The sequence below is a fragment of the Lepisosteus oculatus genome, chromosome 19 (assembly GCF_040954835.1).
Source record: "Lepisosteus oculatus isolate fLepOcu1 chromosome 19, fLepOcu1.hap2, whole genome shotgun sequence".
Taxonomy (NCBI): Eukaryota; Metazoa; Chordata; class Actinopteri; order Semionotiformes; family Lepisosteidae; genus Lepisosteus; species Lepisosteus oculatus.
The window spans coordinates 7,182,730-7,203,267 of NC_090714.1; the positions used below are offsets into that span (position 1 = coordinate 7,182,730).

The 20,538-nt window shown below is 42.5% G+C and overlaps 2 protein-coding genes across 2 annotated transcripts in view; one reads left to right on the forward strand and one right to left on the reverse strand.

Annotated features, from left to right (window-relative positions):
• LOC102689887 (uncharacterized protein C7orf50 homolog) overlaps positions 1-20,538 on the reverse strand; it is a 129,419-nt gene that overhangs the window by 45,203 nt on the left and 63,678 nt on the right. The gene's annotated exons all lie outside the window — the stretch shown is intronic.
• Positions 4,240-19,055, forward strand: gpr146 (G protein-coupled receptor 146). The gene is made up of 2 exons (XM_015360032.2): positions 4,240-4,563; positions 16,000-19,055. The coding sequence occupies exon 2, from the start codon at positions 16,042-16,044 to the stop codon at positions 17,041-17,043; it is 1,002 nt and encodes a 333-aa protein (XP_015215518.1). The 5' UTR covers positions 4,240-4,563; positions 16,000-16,041; the 3' UTR covers positions 17,044-19,055.

Here is a 20,538-nt window from a genome sequence, read left to right on the forward strand (position 1 = left end):
AAAGGGCTTTTTATAAATAAAGTCAGGCTTGGAAAATCATTTTGTGATAGCAAAACCTGTGGCATCACTCCTGGTCTCTGATGTTTTATTTTACCACAAAGTGCAACAGCTAAATGAGTACTGTTGAGGAAAGTGGAGCTCTCACTGTGAAACTGTGAGCTGGGAGAAGCCGAAACCAGAGGGCAGGTCCTGCACTAAGCCATTTAATAAAGGACAATTGTGTCCTTCGGCACGTTTGGATATCCATTGTGAGATCACAGAACAGTGCCCCAAGGGACTCATTACTAAACAAACGCCGAGAGATCTCTCAAAGGGCAGATGAAGATCACTAAGTCATTAAGCGAGTGTATCCTGTTTACGGAGAGAAATCAATGGGTAGCCTCATCCTCCCCAGTGCATCCTGAAGAGGCGCTGCCCCTCCAATCTCCGGCTACGGCGTAGCTCTGCCTGGAAAGCCACAATCCAGAAGGTTTGATGGGTCACCCTTATACCTGCAATTTCTAATACTAAGAGCAATGTGTTTTGTTTCCACTGGAGAGTTAGCTTAGTTAGGTTCTCTAGAATAAATCATAGCTGTAAATTCCTCTTTTAATTGAAACAATTAGCTGTATTAAATTGACCAAAACTCACATGTGTTTCTAATCTTTACAAACTGATAATTTATAGGCTGGACTTTAAATATTAGGCAGAGCCTGTGACTTCTCAGGGCTCTGGATTGGATACCCCTGATCTGGTACAATGCACAATTTTGAAAAAAAGAAAATTCCTTCTGCATTTTACTGTACAGAGAGGTCAGCTTTGATCAGCTTACTCCAGAATCAGAGCAGACAGTAAACAGAAGCTAGACAGGCATCACGACAATCCCCCCCACCCCAACATGCATCCTGTCCATATTGCCTGGTCATACGCTGTTCATCATCTTTGGGAATGTGTCTATACTCAGCTTTCATGCTGAAACAACACAGAGACGCCCAGACGCTAGGTAAAGACAGCACAGGCTTTGTGCTGTCAGTAGACAGCTATTAGCATTTGTTGTCCTGTCACTTAGGTCACTGTCAAGCAGCACAGCAGGAAATTAAACTGCATGTTTTTAAAGCCTCCTACATTAAAATCAATGGAAAAGACACTTTTTCTACGTAGAAAAGTGTATTTTCTGCAGAAAGTTATGTCTTGAGACTTGACGACAATTCCCACACAACCCAACAATAAGGCTCTTAGAATAAGGTTTATTTGTCTTAATAGAACTCATCCTGTCAAAGCCATTATATGACATAGCAGGTTTACTTTAGAAAAACATGACTAAATTAATTTTCTTTAGGTGAGAGGTGATCTTGGGTACTGTGAAAAATACTTTACTGAAACAAAGATGAGAATCGTGAACTGGCTTTTAGAAAACCATACATATTTTACACTATGCAAAAACAACTGTGGTGATAGGGTCTCTCAGCAGTCCTGCATGTGAAAACCTTCTTTTCTGCTTTGTCAGCTGATTTTGGTGGTGGAGGGGAGTCCCTATTACCTGTAAAGCGCTTTGAGTGGAGTGTCCAGAAAAGCACTATATAAGTGGAAGCAATTATTATTATACAACAGTAAGAAAGGTTCTAGAAAAAAAAACATTTATGAATGCCATCCATAAATGTACAAAATGTTTCCCAGTAATACCTACATTAGGTCTTTTTGCCAAACACTGTTGTTTATGGATCATAAAACAAGAAAAGATTTAAACACCATGAATAAACACATTCAAGTGTATAGAATTTAGAAACAAAATTCCAGGTCTACTGTATGCCTGCACCTTATTATTCTCATGCATCTTTCTAAAATATTATTTTTAAAAACTTTCCATTAAATTACAGACCACAGGGGCTATGTTCTCGTAACTGGTACCATGGCAGAAACTGGATTTTGAATTTCAAAAACTTTTTTCACAGGCCGAAAACAAAACAAAAAATCAGATCTGATTGTATATGTAACGCTGCTAATTTTGAAGCTAAATTAAAATCAAGAACCGATTGCAGTGGGGTAGAAAATAGCACACATCACCAAATTAAACATATAAATTAATCTAAAATTAACTGTACCAGTTAAAGAAGAGTTTATTTAGACACCCTGGAAACTGAGCAGATTCTAATTAGGTAAAGAACAAACCCTTTAAAAGATTTAATAAAATAGTTCCCTTACAATCTATCTCCATTTTTCCCCTAAATATGATGTAGGTAATCAAACCTAAGAAAATGTTGGATCTGAGTCAGAAAAAGATGCATGGTGACTGAAGAATCTCAAACTGTGGGACTTAAGATAAAAATGACCAGCTCATGTTTTTAAAATATTTCAGCTTTATTTCTATTGATCAGGTATGGAGACTTCCTATACCAGCAATTGTGTTTATAACAGTCTGCATTACAGAACCAATGGAGAGACTGGATTGTAATAAGTAGGTCATAATCAGTCAAGTGTTTACAGTTGGATATTCTGTAATCCTTAATCTTCTTAGCAAAATGTAAATTCCCTTCATTCAGCACCTGCTGTTTGTTTTGATAACTTCAAGAAGACGAGACACGTTTTCCAAACCTCCTGACATTACGAAGACCAGGGCAGGAATTATTTTGGCTCGTCGGCCCCTTAACCTCTCCTGTGTTAAAAAGGCCAGGTCAGGCTGTCTGCTTGTCTGACAGACCTCTGCCAAAACAACTTCCACTTTCACCCAGACTACCTCGGGCTTGTGGCAGATCTATCAGGAGCCCATTCGGAAACATGAACAACAATGCAAAACTGACAGGAAAGATAAGCTGACACAATTGCATCTCGTAAAAGCTTCTGCGTGAAGCACACCAACATTGCTCATACTGTAGTTTAGATTTCTGGGGTATCTCTGTAGAGTCTGCAAGGTAAATGCAAACCAAATAAAATACATTCAGCACATAAAAACATTTCTTAATGCTACTTTGTTCCACACAATGGGTGCGCACCAGAACAATTCAACTGGAAATCATTCTGCAAAAGCAAATCATTTTAAGCCAGAAAAATAAAACTGGAAATCATTCTGTATACAGTATGTACTGAAGGTCCTTTTACAGCCAACACTGGTGTGCTCCACGTTTAGCAATGTTTTCAGTAGGGGGCAGCATCTGTTTCATTCACAATTTTGAAATTCTTCTCTTCGGGATTCAGTCCATGGCAATTTAAAGAGCATGTTTTTCTTCTTTTCCTAGAAAAAACAGCCCATTGCTTTTTTAGATATAGACAGCAGATATTTTCTACTTTTCTAGATATAGAAAGGAACAATTAAGCTCCACAAAACTGAAATATAAACAAAAATGTATTTTAAATTCATTTAGGAAAATGCTGGCTTCCAATTTTGATAAAATAGATCACATTGTGCGCTCGTTTATATGGGTTTATTAAAGTACCTGACCCCGGGCTATGTAGTGATAAACGTGAACAGGACTGTACAATACATATTGCTTAACTTCCTGCATGTTTAAGGGAAAGTCCCGTTATTGTGTGCACGAACATTACAGTAATTTTTAAAATTACTGGAAAAGGGATTCCTAATACCACACAGCTGTACATTACGTGCAAGGGAAACGCCGGTCCCCCGTGAGGGCTCGGTCACAGTATCATCTAACAGCACTTCCAAAACTCAAACGGGCCGAGCAGCGGCATCATAAGGAATTTTAATTTACAGCGTAAACAAGAGCTGTATTCATCGAGAGCGCTTTCTGCTTTGAAACGGAAAATCACCCCCTACAACCACCAGCAACCCGCAAAAGAGATGACTCAGCAGGCGTGATTTATATCATATTACGGGGTGAAGCCCTTCAGCCTTCTTAAGAAGCCGCTTTTGAAGGATTGTCCGGAGTTAAGGAGGGGGTATACATAAAAAAAAACATCATGTAAGTATGCGTTACAATAACATACCGCCCGGTCTCGGAAGGGGAGAAAACGGAAAACTGTCAAGACACCTGCGGCACAGCGAAGCCGCACTTTCCTGTCAGCGTGAGCGTCAGGATCCCGAGGATTGATGGAGGCTTCGGGATTACTAACCCCTAACCCCGCTGTCAAAGACACTTAGTACCAGGATTTTGTTAGGGTACTTTTTTTTTTTTCGCTTGCTGGCTGGAACTCCCCGTCGCCACCCCCTTCTTCCTGGGCTCGCCCAATGAGAGAGGCCCGGGGCCCCTGCGGGCTCGCTGATTGAGGGAGCGGGAGGGGGCGGAGGGGACGTGTGGCGCACACACACACTCGCACTGGGGGCCGGGGCCACTCGGGAGCGCTCCGAGCAGCTGGCGTGCGCATTTACGCGAAGCACTGAGGGTCTGGCTCAGGGGGGCGGGGTAGAGAGCTCGCACAAACAGCGGAGAGGCGGCCCACATTGTTGTCTCTCCCCGCAACTTTTCTCTGCATGTACTGGAGGGGAGGGACGCAGAGGCGCAGAACAGGTTGTTTTCCCCACAGCGAGAACTCCAGAAAAAGAAAACCCGGAGGGACATGTGTTCGGGATTATATGGAAGTCCAATGCCTCCCTTGGTCGTCCCGAGGAGTCGCAGTTTTGCTGACCAGGTGAGTTGTTTTTAAACTGAAATCGAGATTGTTCCACGGGACTCCCGAAGCTGGAGAGCAGCAGATGTCAGGAGCGAGCGAAATTATTTCGGAGCGAAACTGTATTCAGTTTTGAGAACATGGTGCTGGCCTAAACTAGTTTCAAGTAAGAGAAAGCGCGTTATAAATGAATACCCCAAACAGAAAAAAGATGCCCATAAACAGCGATGTGCATCATGCGATATACGTTGACTTTTAGAGGTATACGAACTGTATTTCTTGTTAGTATACATGATTGTTTTGGGGGGAGTTTAATTGGTAGAATCAAGGTGAGGACTGAAGCACACAAATCTTTGTGATTTGATGTAAAAAGTGCAAGGTATCATTATATAAAATATCAATGATGCATTGCACTTACAACATACAACTTTTTAATCCAGAGGAATCTCCAAAAGCTTTTCATAAAGGCTCCGATATTCACTTCAGGACTCTGAAGGAAGGTCGCAATGTGAATGAAACTTTGAAGAAATCCAACTAATGCTTATTTTCGGCTCAAGCGGCAGTACTCTTGACAGATGCAATACTGACAACACAGGAAATGACCAGGAATGATCGTGAGTTTACAAAACTACTAGTTTTTGAAAAGGGATACAATTCCAACACGTCAAATCGATAGACTACGAAAGGACGTCTTTTCGTTTCGGCAAACGAGCATTTTTTAAATCGTCTTTCAGTACTAAAACTGCAGCACGTCAACTCACAAGCGGATCAAGACGGCTCTTTTTTCTCGTGTTATTTTGACCGTGTTGATCATGTTCTCATCCAGCGGTATCGAGTGTCTGTACTCCGTGGTTAATAAACGGGCTGCGCCAGTAAAGTGTGTTTGATCCTGTCACCGATACAGCGATGGATTATTAACACGCTGCCGCTTTGAAGCGGAGCACCAGCACAATGGCACCGTGAGTCTGATACTCCTTGCTGTAATGAGAGCCGTTTTGAAGAACGCGGCGACCGAGCTTATAATACATTTTTTCCTCTTGTGAAAGACAAATCACCGAAATTAACGGGAAGTCTTACGTTACCAGGTAGTTCAACGCGAAAAATCGTTTCCCTGTTTTCGTAGTCGAATGCGCTTAGTGCTGTGTGGTCTATAGTGTTCGAGATACGCGATCCGCGTTAAAAAACTTACTCCATGCCTTGCAGGAAGAGAGCTGTGGTGACTTGAGATACAGTCCCGTAACATCCTATGAGACAGCGATGATGCAGATTTAGTTTTGTAACTGAATAGCGAACAGCGAGGCTTTGTTCATAAAGGATTTGATTTATTTGTTCTAAAGTGCCCGTGTACACACAAAACAGACTGATCGACAAGTGAGTATAAGTGAATATTATAATAATACCCCCAAAGCGTGTACATAAGAATAATCAGAAAGCAGTACATAAACTGAAAAGTATCAGGGGCAGCCATGCACAGCAGAATTGTATCAAATCTTATGATGGACATCTGTACCTGTGGCTTCCTACTAGTTAAGAGGCAGACGTTAACCCTGACAGAAAGCTCTTTAGAGTGACGGCCCAGGGACTGTGTGGATTGGAAACCAGAAAGACCTGTAACCTCACAATATCGCAGCTAACTCAGTTCACTGGGAGGTTTGTAGTGTGCTTCTAGGTGATCAGCTGGCCCATCACTGCTATGGTGAAAGAAACGAGTTTGTTGTAGGAGAGTGCCTCCTGACTGAGGAGCCTCAGATCTCTGTTACAGATAGAGGCCTCTGGCTTTTCGCGCCCAGCCTTTTCAAAGTGATTTTAATTAAAGAGTAATGTAGTAGCTACAGTTCAAGTCCCACCTCCTATCCAGGAATAACTGAAGCAGGCTGCAGACTCAAGTTTCATATTAAATCACAGCAAAACCCGTTCAGAATTTCAAAGTAGTTGCAAAATATGGGTATAAAGGGGTTGGAATGTTTCAATGGAGGCCCGTTAGGAAATTGAAAGGAGATGAAATTTGGACCAGTATTCCTAACATGCTTCACCTTAAGGAGAAGTTTGTTTCTCTCTGTCCAGGGTAAGTGTTCATTTCCCATCTACAATGGCTTTTAAAAGTATTCACCCCGTGACACACATCACATTTTTTTGTGTTACAATATGGAATCAATGTATTGAATTGGGATGTTTTGCCATTGATCGATGCATATAATGTCCAAGTGAAAACAAAATTCCTCCGATCCTCCTAAATTAACTATAAATATAAAACAGAAAAAATCTGATTGCACAAGTATTCATCCTTTTTGCCATGATGCACCTAAACAGGTTCTGGTGCAACATATGGTCTTTAGAAGTTCCATAATTAATTGAATGAGTCCACCTGTGTGCAATTAAGGATCTTCATATCAGTTCAGGTTAAATACACCTACTGTATATCTGGGAAGACCCACAGTTGATTAGTACAGCTTTATGAAGACATAAAGGAACAGCCAAAACAAATCCAGGATAGGGTTATTGGGTTATACCCAATCAGGGGAAGAGTATAAGAACACTTACAACACATTGAACACTCTTCAAAGTGCAATAAAGTATTACAAACACATGGAGAAAACATGACATGACTGTGAATATGTGCAGAACAGGACACCCTCAAAAACTCAGTATCTGGGAGAGGAAGGCACCAGTGACAAGAGGCCACGAAGAGGCCAATGACAACGCTAAAGAAATTAGTCTTCCACGGCCGAGATGGGAGATGCTGTGCGTACGACAACATTAACCTTGGCGGTTCACAAATCTGGGCTTCACGGGAGAGTGGCAAGATGAAAGCCAGTGTTGGAAAAAACTCACATCCGCCTCGACTACAGTTTGCCAAAAGGCATGCAAGACTGTGACCAAGATGGAAGATGAGCCTAAGGTCTGATGGAACCAAAATTGTCCTTTTAAGCCTCTATACTAAGCGCTACAGTGTATGTTTGGTTCAAGAATAACGGTGAACATCACCCTAAGAACACCATCCCTGCTGTGAAGCATGGTGGTGGCAGTGGCATACTATGGGGAGTCTTCGCTGCATCAGGGCCTGGAAGACATGTGAAGAAAGAAGGCGAAACGGGTGCAGCAAAGTACAAAGAAATCCTGGAGGAAAGCCTGCTTTATCTTCCAGCAGGACAAGGACCCGAAACATACAACCAGAGCCACACTAGACTGGCCTAAAAACAAAAAAGGCAAAGTTCTGGAGTGGCTCAGTCAAAACCCGGACCTCAATCCAACCAAGAATCTGTGGCAGAAGTTGAAAATTGCTCATCACTAATGGTCCCCATTCAACCTGAGGGAGCTTGAGAGATTTTGCAATTTTAATAAGCTAATAGAGATGAAGAGAGCCGAAAAGACTCAAGGCTATAATTTTTGCCAAAGGTGCCTCTATGCCTCTACCAAATACTGACTCATGGGGGGGGTGGGGGATCTACCAAATTTTTTCACTTTGACATTATGGAGTGTGTTGTGTCAATTAATGGCAAAAAATACCAATTAAAACTTTACGATTTCAAATTGTAACAATAAAATATGAAAGTCGTAGTTGGGTGAATACTTTTGGTAGTCACTGTGTAGCGAACCGGACAACTGTAATGCGCTATACTGGTGTGAAATTTGACACAGAATAAAAATGACCAGACTACAGTTTTTGTTCTGTATTCAACCCTGGAGACAAAGTTGTAGTGAACTCCACAGGATCTAGCACACAAAGACCGTGAGATTGCTTTTCTCTCCTTACTGTGTATAGAGAAGAAGAGCCAATGTACAGCTTCTTTTAATGTGCAGCTATGAATTAATGTAATGTGATATGAAACCGAAGTGTATGACATGCTCTCCAAGCAAAATGCTTGCACAGGGATTCATATCAAAGCGTGGCAAAGACAGAAAGGGGATACCGAATTACAGAAGCAGTGTATTATCCACATTTCCTAGTAAGCAGCCAGCACAGTCTTGGCTTTGATCAGCTCACTCAAGTGGTTTGAGCCAGACATTTGGCACCCAACAACAGAACAATGCCTAGGAGAAGGTCGGTTGTTTTCTCAGCATTATTAAAAGCTCATACAGAGGCAATATTCAGGAGGATGAGGGAACAGAACTGAAACAAGGAGTTGTGTCAGTGTTCTTGGTCTCATGGAACGAAACAAAAGACAATAGCTGGATAGTCCTGCCAAATTCCAGCTACTGTAGAAAGAACTGATAAGGCAAACAAGACTTGAGGAACAAAGTAACAGAACAAGCCTAACATGGTCATTAAGAGACAAGCAGCACCGTATCAGACCCTGTAAGTTTGTACCCAAACAGTTAATTGCTGCTGTCAAGAACGGCGCACTTTTATGAGAAGGGGAGCTCAGAGGACGTTTTCGCCAACAGAAGCTGTAAAAGGTTTACAAACATCAAATTGCAATGTAACACAAAAGCCTCAGAACTAAAAACACTTCTAAATTATAAAGTCGTGTTGCATAAGGATCTTATTGAGATAGTTTCCTCTTTGTCAGCAACGGAGGTCAAAAGCTTGTATAAGCTGAGGTTTTAGCTTGCCTAGAACAATTATTCAAGGTTGGTACAGTCGTTACAGAGGCTTTTTTTTGCAGCATTGACTAAACAAGCGAGTACACACCAGGAAGACCTGTTTGTGCAAAATTTCATTATTACAGCAGCTTAGCTTGAAACGCTTCCTAATACACTGCCCAAATTCCTAACGCCACTTCTACATTCTTCAGAGAGCCTTTGTTCGCTGCCCTGTGGTATGTGAACTGCCAGGAGTCTTGCCTCGTTGTGCTAGGAGTGGGAGGAGGATCTCTCAATCAGCTGTGCTCTGCCATCCAAAAAGGTCCACTTTGTAAGCATCGAAAAAGAGGATTCATGAAATTGGCTGAACTCAATACCAGTTTTGCAAGGCAAAATGACTTCTGTTGTTCTTCAGATAAAATATGCCGTGCCGATCAGTATGTTACTCACAGTGACTGTTGTGCCTCCTCTTCTGTGAGAGGCTGGAGGCCAGAATTTTATGAAAACCCCCCAAAAAAAGAAAATAATTCTTAAATCAACAAGATCAAGCTTTAACTAGAAAATGGTTGACACTAATTTGGTTAAGCAGGTTCAGACAAATGTAAAACTTGATTGTTGATGGTATTTGGCCTTTATGACTTTTTTTTTTTGGAAAAAAATGCATATTACGCAGTCTTTAAAATGTTAGTAGCAGCCAGAATATTTTACCCCTTCAAGAAGGCTCCCCGAAGTCAGGGGGAAGCCATCTTCCCTAACAATTTAAACGAATGTTCACTGAAGCGTGATGGTTTTACATGGCCTGCTTTGGGAATGCCCAACGTTCTCATTGGCACAGGTGAAGGATCTCTTCCAGTTTTGCTTGTAAAGTGTGCAGTGCTGCATGAAGTTAATGTTAATGCCTCCAGGGTAGTTACAATGAATTGAGATCATTCTCCTGTTTTGGTTGCTGTGACTGAAAAGCCAGGTGTAAACTCCAAAGAAGAAGTGTTTGTGCTGGGCAGGAATGGGTGGGGGAGTTTCATGAAGAGGAGTGCTTGTAATTTCTGATTCACACGTAGCACTCTCTTCAACTAATGGGAGCCCAAATGCTACTGTCACGTGTGATCAGCTTTCCTCATGTGCAGTTTGATCGACCAGAGAAAGGAAGCACAGCACAGCTAAGACAGTTTCACCTGAAATGTAGTTAAGCAATAAACTAAGGCTTTGAAGGACTTTTTGAAAGAAAAATAACAACACATACTAAGTGGTATCTCAGCTGCATCTGATTTCGGAGAGCTTCCGTTAAATCACTATGGTTGTCTGGTGTCATTTCTGTTATTTTGCAATATTTGTGTTCCTGAGAATCACACTGAAATGTGTGCATTAGAAACACTTGCTATATTTACAGAGTTCAGGCTGTAGAGAGGAATAGCATCGTAGCTGATCACCTTAGTCTTTGCTAGATGAGCACAAATCCAGCTGCCAAATGTCACCAGTAGTGTGACCTGTGGGAGCAGGTTTCTTTAAGAAATGTATTCTTTATTTCATTTATTAAGGTCGCTGTAGCTGGGTACATGATGAAGAAAAACAATGTTTTGTAGAACAGAGGCTAATGCAATGTACTCACAGCAGGATCTCTAGTATTGATTTGACTGGCCTGTTAGCTGTTCAGAAACACTACTTTGCACAGGTTAGCGGAGGAGCCTTGAGGATCTGAGTGGCTTTCTTTGGGCATCTTAGTAATCTTTTGTGTTATAAGGTGACGCTTTAGAAGGGATGCTCTTTCACCCAAGAGGCCACTGTATACAGCCACAATAAAGAAAACCGGGTTTATTAACGATATAGTGTTGGTAATCAGTAATGTACCACATCAGATAATACTGTACATTTTATTAGAAGACACATTCGGTACTAATTTTAAAAAGATGAGGCTTAAAGTTAATGGTTTTTAAATTTCTGATTTCTCAAGGAAGAGTTAGGTCATACCTGTGTGCAGTCTCATTCACAATGCAGCCTGGCTCCTAAATTCATGCAGCTGCAAAGTAAATTTCCTGTCTCGCTGTTTATGCAGACATTTGGAGAATTTCAGACTATAAACTCTTTTGTCTGGACTAAAAATAATAACAGCGATTATAAACTACAACAAACATTCATAGCAAAACTAAATATAGTGTTCTAAGAACCACAGAGACTGCCTAAATAAATTATCAGGCATGTTTTGGGTTCTAATAGCAGAGGTAATCACTTTGAGAGACAGCAGTTATTACTGAAAAAATAAAGCTGCTTTTCTACTCTCTTTAATGAGAGCTGGCTACAAATGAGGGCTGTTTTGGAAGATGTGGTTTGTAAAGAAAGCGAACTAAAGTATAGTCTTTTTTTTCCAAAAACAGGTATGATCTAATGTGACGACTGCTTACCTGTGAGTGTTTTTTTCTCCTGAACTGTCTCAAAGAAGAAAGGCTTTTATTCTCCCTAATTATACCGCCATACAAAACTGCATTGAGAATCCAGGTTCCCACAAACTCTGAATTTAGAAAAAACAAACACTGCTGTTCTCATTTAATTTTGACTTTTGATGGCGAATTGGGGCTGCCACAAAAGGACTTATTTAGCTGTTGGTAAATCCAGGCCTGCCTGTGCAATTCTCCTTTCATGGGCAGACGGATGAGTGTGTGAATACATGAGATCAGAAGGATGTTGTTCTAATTTTATAATCCCCAGTGGTTTTGCAGGACAGCCCAGAAAGGCACACGTGAAGCACACTAGTGGGATTACTGAGATACGAGAACACAACTAGCAAACTCATTTTTTGCAATCGCAGGTAAATGTCAAGCACGTGCCTTGTGGACTGCTGTGTTTTTAGCTCTAAGAATGTAAAAGTGTGCAAACAAGTGGAAGGTATCCATCTAGCTTGTTTGATCACAAGCAGTTAGTTGATCTGAGGAACTCATCCAGCTGCTTCTGGTAAAGAAATCAGGACATCGTCTTCGACAACGTGGCTCATCAGTTTGTTCCAGACTCCTTTGTCAGAGAGTGTTGCCTGATCTCGCTTTTAAATTCCTTTAGCTTCCAATTGTGTCCTCTGTAAATGTTATAGTGGAACATCAGGTTGAGCAGTGTTGTGCACCGAGTCTGCGAAGACTCTTGCTCAAAAGTTGGTTCTGCTGGAATCTGCAACAAGTGTTGGTTTCTCTGCTTACAATATGAGACACTTTCTTGGAGTGCATTCACAGCTCTCCCAGAAGGCCTATGCACACTACAGAGGAATGTCCCTGTGAAACAGTCCAGGAGAAAAAAGCCCAACAGTGCTAAGCTTGGTTGTATAATGCACCATCAATACAGAGTGCCTGGAATACTCTACATGCTTACTTTCCCCCTGGGCTTTGTATCTTAAGCCAATTGTTAAGAAGCTGTGTGCAACATCCTTTATCTCAAGAGAGACTTCAGGAGAGTTCTCAAGTTTCAAATGGGATGAGTTGTCAGTTAGGCTAATTAACATCACAGTTTAAAAACACAGTACGAGAGTGTTTATTGACTGTATGGAACAGTAATGGAGACCAATGATATGCCTGACGTGCAGTCTTTCAAGTGGCACGTCCATCAGCCTTTGAAAGCCAAATTTGCCCGTGTTTTTGCTTAACACTGAGTCTCTTGAGCTGTACGTACCAATTTTGTGCAGGCTTCTCCTTGCTTATTTCTTAAACCTATTCCTGTCAACAGCCTTCACAGGAAGGCAGTTGTGATGCTCATAAAATAAATCTTAACTCTGATCATCTGAGTATCACAAATTGTGCGTTTCTGTGCCACCACAACTTCCTACAAGCTGTGGCTGTCCAGAGAAATTGTGATTACACGGGAAGTGAAACGGCTACTCTGAAAGAGACAAAGAAAACCCTGGCCCAGTTCAGGTGCAGAAATGATAGGAACGGCAGTATCCTTAAGTGATTACTGCCCACGCGAGGCGAGTCCAAGGCACATCTATCTTGGAAGCCAGAAGCTGATATGTGGTTGGGACTGTTCTTCACTGGGAATGGTGGGAGTTGCAGTTTTTAAATAAAGAGGAAAGCTTACAAATGCAAATCTAAAGGAGTCCAGAAAGCTGAAACAGCGACAGCTTTGTACCTCTCCACCGATGCAGATAAGCAAGATGTGCAGTACAGACAACCTGCAGATGGGTCACTGTATTAACACTGATTTCACAGTATGCTGAAACTCAAAATGCTTTTTTAGGCAGAAGAAACTCTGAAAACAAGAAAGCAAGGTTGCCTTTACTTTGCAGTAGTGCTTATTTCTGGAGCACAGGCTCTTTGAGGCTAGATTCACAGTATTTAACTAAGCTTTCTAACAAACTTTAAAAAAGGGTTTTGAGAGGCATGGCCAGTTTTTTCTTCATGTACTTTTGAAGCCAGGATATTTACAAAATCCACTTTGCTACCATGAGAAGTCTAGACTTGAGATTTCCTGGAGTCAGGTTTGGGGAGAGCAGGTTGATAGGGGAGTGTCAAACGACCAAGCCTGAAAAAGAAAGGTGTGGTCCTCTTTCCAGACAAAGAATATCCCAGGAAAAAAATTCCCTGCTGTCTTGCCCTATCTATTGAGCTCCTCCTGCTGCCTGTCACATTCCTTCATCTCCGCCTGGGCTCTATTCAAATGCACCCAGAGAATTAGTCACCTGAACACGTCTTTTCAGCAACCAGGCCCTGCACCTGTCTCGGGGACCAAGAGCGAGGGAGGTTCTGAAATTGCAATACTACCCCCACCTCCCCCCCTTTTCGCTGTTCCCCCAGTCCCAAATCCCTTTGCCTTGCCTTCCAAATAACACAGACTCTGGGATGAAGGCAGCCCTCAGCCAAGTGCTGTGTGCGTCTGCGAGTCTGCGGTCGAGCCCGAGCCATGCAGTGCCAGAAAGGCTCCACAGTAGCAGGTCACGAAACAGAACAGAGGCGTGATCCAGTTGCTGGCTGTGTCCTGTTGCTGACCACTGCCAGGCAGCTCTTTACGCAATTCAATTAATCGGAGCAGGGAGGGATGAAGGGAAGCAGCTGTTGTGTAATGAAAGGTTTCCCACCACACGAGAAAAGGAAAAAAGACTGGAGATACAAACTAATTATTTGCTTAGCAGATGCCCTGACTCACGGTGACATACAATGCATATAAAGTTGATGTGACATTTAAGTGCAAAGAAAAACAATTCAGCAAGCATGATAAATAAATAAAATGAAAAGGCTTGGGAGTGGAAAACAATGCTGAACAGCAAAGACTAAAACAATATTAAGACCATACAGAGTGTGGACACAGACTGGAAACCTAGACACCCTGTAGGTGTGTGTTTCTCCTTTACTGTGAACAAGTGCAATTTGCACATTACACATTGTATAAAACTCAGCAGATTTGAAATATTGTTCTGACTTTTCTGTTTTTTCAGCTCTTAAAGCACAGAAAAAACACCTGCTATTCTGCAAACTGAGCCACAAGCAAACTGATCAACTGATTAAAAACCACTGGTGGTATTTCAACAATGCTGTTTTTGAACAAATACTTGACAGATCAGTGGCATTCTTTTGGAGAACTCAGATAGATTTGGAATTAAAGTCTGAATCGAACTTTGTCTATTTAGCCTTTAAGAAAAGGAGGATTTTTAACAAAATCAGAAACTCATATTTGCCACAGCTGCAAAGAAAACATTTAGCCTCCCTTTATATCTGATCAATCAACAAGGCAAACGGGAAGATATAATGTAATTTCATTTTTTGTTACTGTTATGATGACTCTCAAGATAGGTATTTTCCTAACCTTGTTCTGCCATGAACTGATGGAGTCAGTCATCATCATACGCAGTCACTATTGGGCAGTTATGGTAGGGTTGGACGGGTCTGAACAAAACAGACATGTGATTGGGTAAATTGAGTGGAGGCGTGTTTCCTCCTAGAGGAAACCTCTCCAGTTAAAGTCTGGAACCAGGCTACTTTTCCCATATCTGCCAGGTCAGTGCTAAAGTGAACATGGAGAATGCCAGCAGCCAAGGTCCTCTCTTACCGTTTACAATCAATACCTGTTTAATATAGGTTCAGTTACCATCTAATGGTAAAAATCAACTTGTACTTACAGTATAATGTTATATACTGTGTAGTTAATATATGTAACTGAATCTGAGAATTTCTGCCTCCTCTGATGAGCCACAGATACTGTAGGATCCAGCCTTAACAAGCTCAGCACATATCCAACACTTGGCTACAATCACCTCCCGTTTGCACAAAAAACAAAGGGGATGAGTTAGAGAAGGGAAGGGTTATCACACAGCCTTCTGTGACCTCGGCATGAACCCCTACAATGTTGTCATTCCTCCTTGACTCCCAGCAGGACCTGGGCTTTGAGGTTTTTATTTCCTCGCTATAAATTGCGAGCTGAAAGGCTGAACTCCCAAGCCCGGCTCCCTGAGTCAGGAAGAAAGGAAAGGGGGGCTGGTTCTTGCCAGCTAAGATTGACCGTACATAAGAGAATCCTGCACACTCTTGCCAAAGAAAACAGGCAGCTCATTAAAAGGAGGGAGACAAGTGCTCTTCAGAAAGCACCACACCGCTCCAGGCAACAGAGAGGATAGGCATTGTTACTGAAACAAAGCTAAAGGGGGCTTTTTAATACACGGGTCTGTTGCATATCCAACTTCAATATGGAAACCTTCTTTAAGAAAAATTAGCTGACAGCACTGAGAAGGAAACCATATGACACAAAGCAAAGAAAACTGAAAGTGGGAAAAGAAAATCACTGTACTGTAAATCTCCAGTTTAGTTATGTCACGATTTCTACTGATATTTCGTATTAGATTATTAACACCCGACGGAGTCTAGTTCTAGTCAAGGTGAATTGCCAGTCAAGATGGATAGGCAAGGGAAGATTGGTATGTTACATCCAGTGCCAGAGAATAACAAGGTCTTGTCTTCTCTGTCTTTTCAGTTGAACCAGTGATCGGAAGTGAAGCCCTGCAGGAAGATCGCTATGTGGAGCTGTATGTTTTACAATGAGACAGATCACAGTGTGGACCACCAGCTCTGCCAGGACTTCGGGCTCGTCCTGTCCGTCTTCTCCCTCATCTACCTCATTGTGTGCTTCCCCGTGGGGCTGTGCTACAATGCTCTGCTGGTGGTGGTCAACCTCTACAACAAGGTCTCCATGACCATGCCTGATGTCTACTTTGTCAACATGGCCATTGCCGGGCTCGTCCTCAACATCGTGGCCCCCATCGAGCTGCTGGGACCTAGCTACACCAGGTGGCCCATCTGGGACTACAACAACGAGATCTACATCACTTTGCTCATACTGTTCAACATCTCCTCTTTGGTAATCATGTACTCCACCACCCTGCTGAGCCTGGACTACTACATCGAGCGCGCCCTGCCGAGGACGTACATGTCAAGCGTCTACAACACCAAGCATGTGTGCGGGTTCATCTGGGGCGGGGCGGTGCTCACCAGCTTCTCCTCCCTCCTGTTCTACGTGTGCAACCACGTGTCCACCAAAATCATCGAGTGCTCCAAGATGCAGAACAAGGAGGCAGCAGACGCCATCATGATGTTCATCGGCTACGTCGTGCCCGCGATAGCGGTCCTCTACGCCTTGGTGCTGATACTGCGGATTCGGAAAGAGTCCACGCCGCTGGACCAGGACTCCGGGAGGCTGGACCCTTCTATCCACAGGCTCCTCCTGACCTCAGTCTGCGTGCAGTTTGCACTGTGGACCCCCTACTACATGACACTGCTGGTCCACACGCTGTCCGGGGCGCAGGGGAGGTACCTCAGCAGACCTCAGATAACGGTGTATTATTTTGTCAGGTGTCTGGCCGAACTGCTGGCCTTTTCCAGCAGCTTCGCCATGCCGCTGACGTACCGGCACATGAACAAGAACTTCCCGCACAAACTGCAGCGGCTGCTGGCGAAGCTGCGCTGCGGGAGGCCGGGGTGCTCGCACGAGCGCTCGGCGGTGCAGCAGGTCGTCGCCTAGGAGAGGCCACGCCGCCGCCACCGCCGCCGCCACACTCCCCTCGGATCTGGAGTCGCTCACCGAAGAGCGGCAGGCCAGAGCAGCAGACGCCCCCGGGGAAAATCGGAAAGGAAGTAAAACGGACGCCGATCACGGAGGAGTCCCGGCCCACCTGCGCCGGTTTCGTGGACTGGAGCGCAACGAGTGCGCCGGGATGCTACGGGAATTTGTTTGCATTTCTTGCAGAGCTGGCTACTACGAGGAAACCACTAAGTGCTTTTTTTTTTTTTTTTTGAGCGTGCAAGCCACTTTGTTCAAACCATGTTAATAATTACAGATTCCCCTCTTCCCCCTTTCCCCTGGTTTGCAACATCCAATTCCAAGTCCACTCAAGTCTTAAAAAACAATACACTTCATGTATAACACACACACAATACCCGTACCTCATATTCACCCTGGGGCATTACGTAAAGAATCTCTCAGACTTCCAGGTAAACCCCAAACAAAGACTCATAAGCTATAGCAACTAATTGTGGCTGTACAGCATTCTGGGATTTCTGGGAAAGTGGCCGTCTTTGTGGGAGAACAGAATTTAGGGTGTTAATGGTGTATATTTGTTGCTTAGATGCACAGGAGACGTGTAAGTGGTTACACATCTACGTGCCCAACATCTGGCCACCTTCAGGAAAAAATGTGCTCCGCAAAGTAAGCATCTCATATTATTCACGGCTCAGTGAAATAACATTTCTAGAAAAGGCTCTCTGTCTCCAGCGGTGCTTATTGAGTAAATAATGAATTACAGAATTGTAGAGAAAAAAGGAAAAATGTTCAACACTTCTACTTAAAACAGCAATCAGGATGGTTAATATATAGACCCATGTGTCTTGAGTCTTGAAGTATTTCAGATAACACTATGTCGATACAGCCTAAATAAATGAAGAATCATTCCCTGCTGGGAGATGTTTCTCTGATCTACTCAAACACTATTCAAGCATGGGTTTATCTAGTAACCTGACAGGACGGTGCCTGTGGATAAACTTTATTAAAGTGTTGCAGAAGAATAGGACCAAGAGAAAAATATTTGAGAGTTGGTGTTGACCCACAAACAGCTGGAAGGAGACACCCTGCCCGGTTAATCTTTGCTTCTTGCGAGATCAAAGTCCCGTGAGTAATTCCTGACACTTTGAGTAGAAAGCCAGAGCTGTGCCAGTACTGTGTGACTGCTGAATTAGGCCGGCATCTCAGGGCAAGAAAAATAAACCTAGCGTGCTACCTGATTATCGATTGGGATCTCATGAAGTAATAACGTAGTAAAACACTTCTTCTCGTCTGCCACTTTCATGTGGTAGATGGACAAACTGATGATAAAGCTGTAGTTGCTATAAATGAATGATTTCATGGGGGGGAAAAAAAAACTATTTGTGGAGTGTGACAGCTTACGTCTGTACCACACATTCAGAAAACATTCAGTTTAAAAGTATTGCTTTGGAAGAGTTGCTAGTTATTGTACTTTGCACCACCTACGTCTCGTGTGAAACCTCCCTGAGACTGTCCCTTGGATTCTTGCCTTCCTGGAACAAAGACGCCCACTGAAAACCTGAGCCCTCATATTGTCACGACCTCTTTCGGTCATCACGGGCACGGCGCACAGGACTCCTCCATGAATAGAAGAGCCTATAGAATATACAGTCTACCAAAATATATATATATATTAAAAAGTACTGTAAGAGTTTTTTAAACCCACTTATGTAAGCAGAGTGTAGAATTATTTAATTTTCATGATGTGAAAGTGCAAATGTGTGACCTTTTTAATGTACAAATGACTATAATTTGTAAAAGCTATTTGTATATATAAAATGATGAAGTATCTGTATATATTGTACCCTAGAGGCTTAACAAACAGAGACCAGTACAAAATACAGTATTATTTTCTCACAGAGATATATTTAGATACTTTAGTTGATTATCTACAACACTTGCCTCTAATGAGTTCAAGACTGTTAAACCAATAAACTAACAGTGTGAATATTTAACACATTGGCTTTTGCTTGTTTTTCTCCAGTTCTTGTGAGTGTCCAAGATGCGTGTTTCTTACTCAGTCGCATTCTGGTCTGTCTTGGAATTCCATTGTACCACAACAGAGAGCAAAACCAGGTTAATGACCACATCTGACTGTAGAAATGTCACAGTGAGACATTCACGCTCAGCAGTGTGTGGAATATGCCTGCACTGTTATCTTGTTTGCATGCATATAATTCTGTAATTATATCTTTAGAAAGGGGTGCAGCCCCGTTTTCAGATTTTTCCTTTTTACTTCTGATGGATCTGGGTTTAAACACAGCTCAAGAGGCATGACTTTCTCATGGCTTTTACAGGATACAGACCCAATCTGTGCTTAGTGGACTGCCTGGCCTGAAGAGCCATTTTGGATTCCCGAGTATTAGAACAGTTATTGATTGGAAGAATTATTGATTTTCACCGATCTTTTACCACAAGAGTGCAAACACGTTCCACTATAGGTTTTCAAAAAATAATTAATTTAAGTTTGTGTGTTCAGGTTTAATACCAAACAAAGAATTAAAAAAAGACATATGGTAACTAAAAAAATGGAAACTTCATGTCACAAGTGTCAGTCAGGATCAAAATACGTAAGACGGTGGTTTGAATCCTTTATATACAATACTATGTATATATACATGATGCATGTTATGTGTTAAGAAGTGATTTAATTAGGATTAATATTACTGTATTTAAGCCTCTAATGCTAAATCATTAATAATGATTTGAGTGTAACTGGACCTGTTACTTCATAGCAGATAACTGTATATGGTACACAAGTTATATTATAATATGCACTTAAGTACATTTACTGCTCATGCAGAATTATGGTTAAGAGGTGGAAGATTACAAACAGGGAAGCCCAAGTATTCAGGAAACTTGTTTCAACAACATGGCTGTGATGGTCACAACTATTTCAAAGGCAAAACCAGCCTTGCTTTCACGCAAGAGGTAGGCCTTTTTAACTTAGGAAACCTTTGTTTAACAATACAGTCAACTGCCTCTCGTGACCTCTCATTGCTGAGTTAAAACTCCCCATTTCTTTCCAGGACTTGGCTCTTTGAGATCAGTTAAGCGCAGATGTGCAAACTGAACTGTGTCTGGAGATTAATTGTGCGTTACCTTTGCAACTGTGCAATAAGTTGCTAGTTTCTCACGACAGGCGGCTCCAGACATCAAAACGTGGGGTTAAAGCGGTGTAATGGTGGGGATTGATGCATATCGTCCGTGTTTTGGGTGTAGTCTCCCCTGGTGGCTGCTGCAAGAGCTGGAGGAGGCCTCAGCGACTCGCCCAGCTTTGGGAAAGCACCTTTCTCAGAGATGGGACTCTGCGGGGTTATCTCTCTCTCGGCAGCTGAGCGGAGAGGCCTGCCGCCGCCGGGCCACCCTTCCTGTGGCTCGTTTCGGATACAGAGTGAGGACAGCATTCTCGGAATTCCTCACACGTCGAAAGAGACG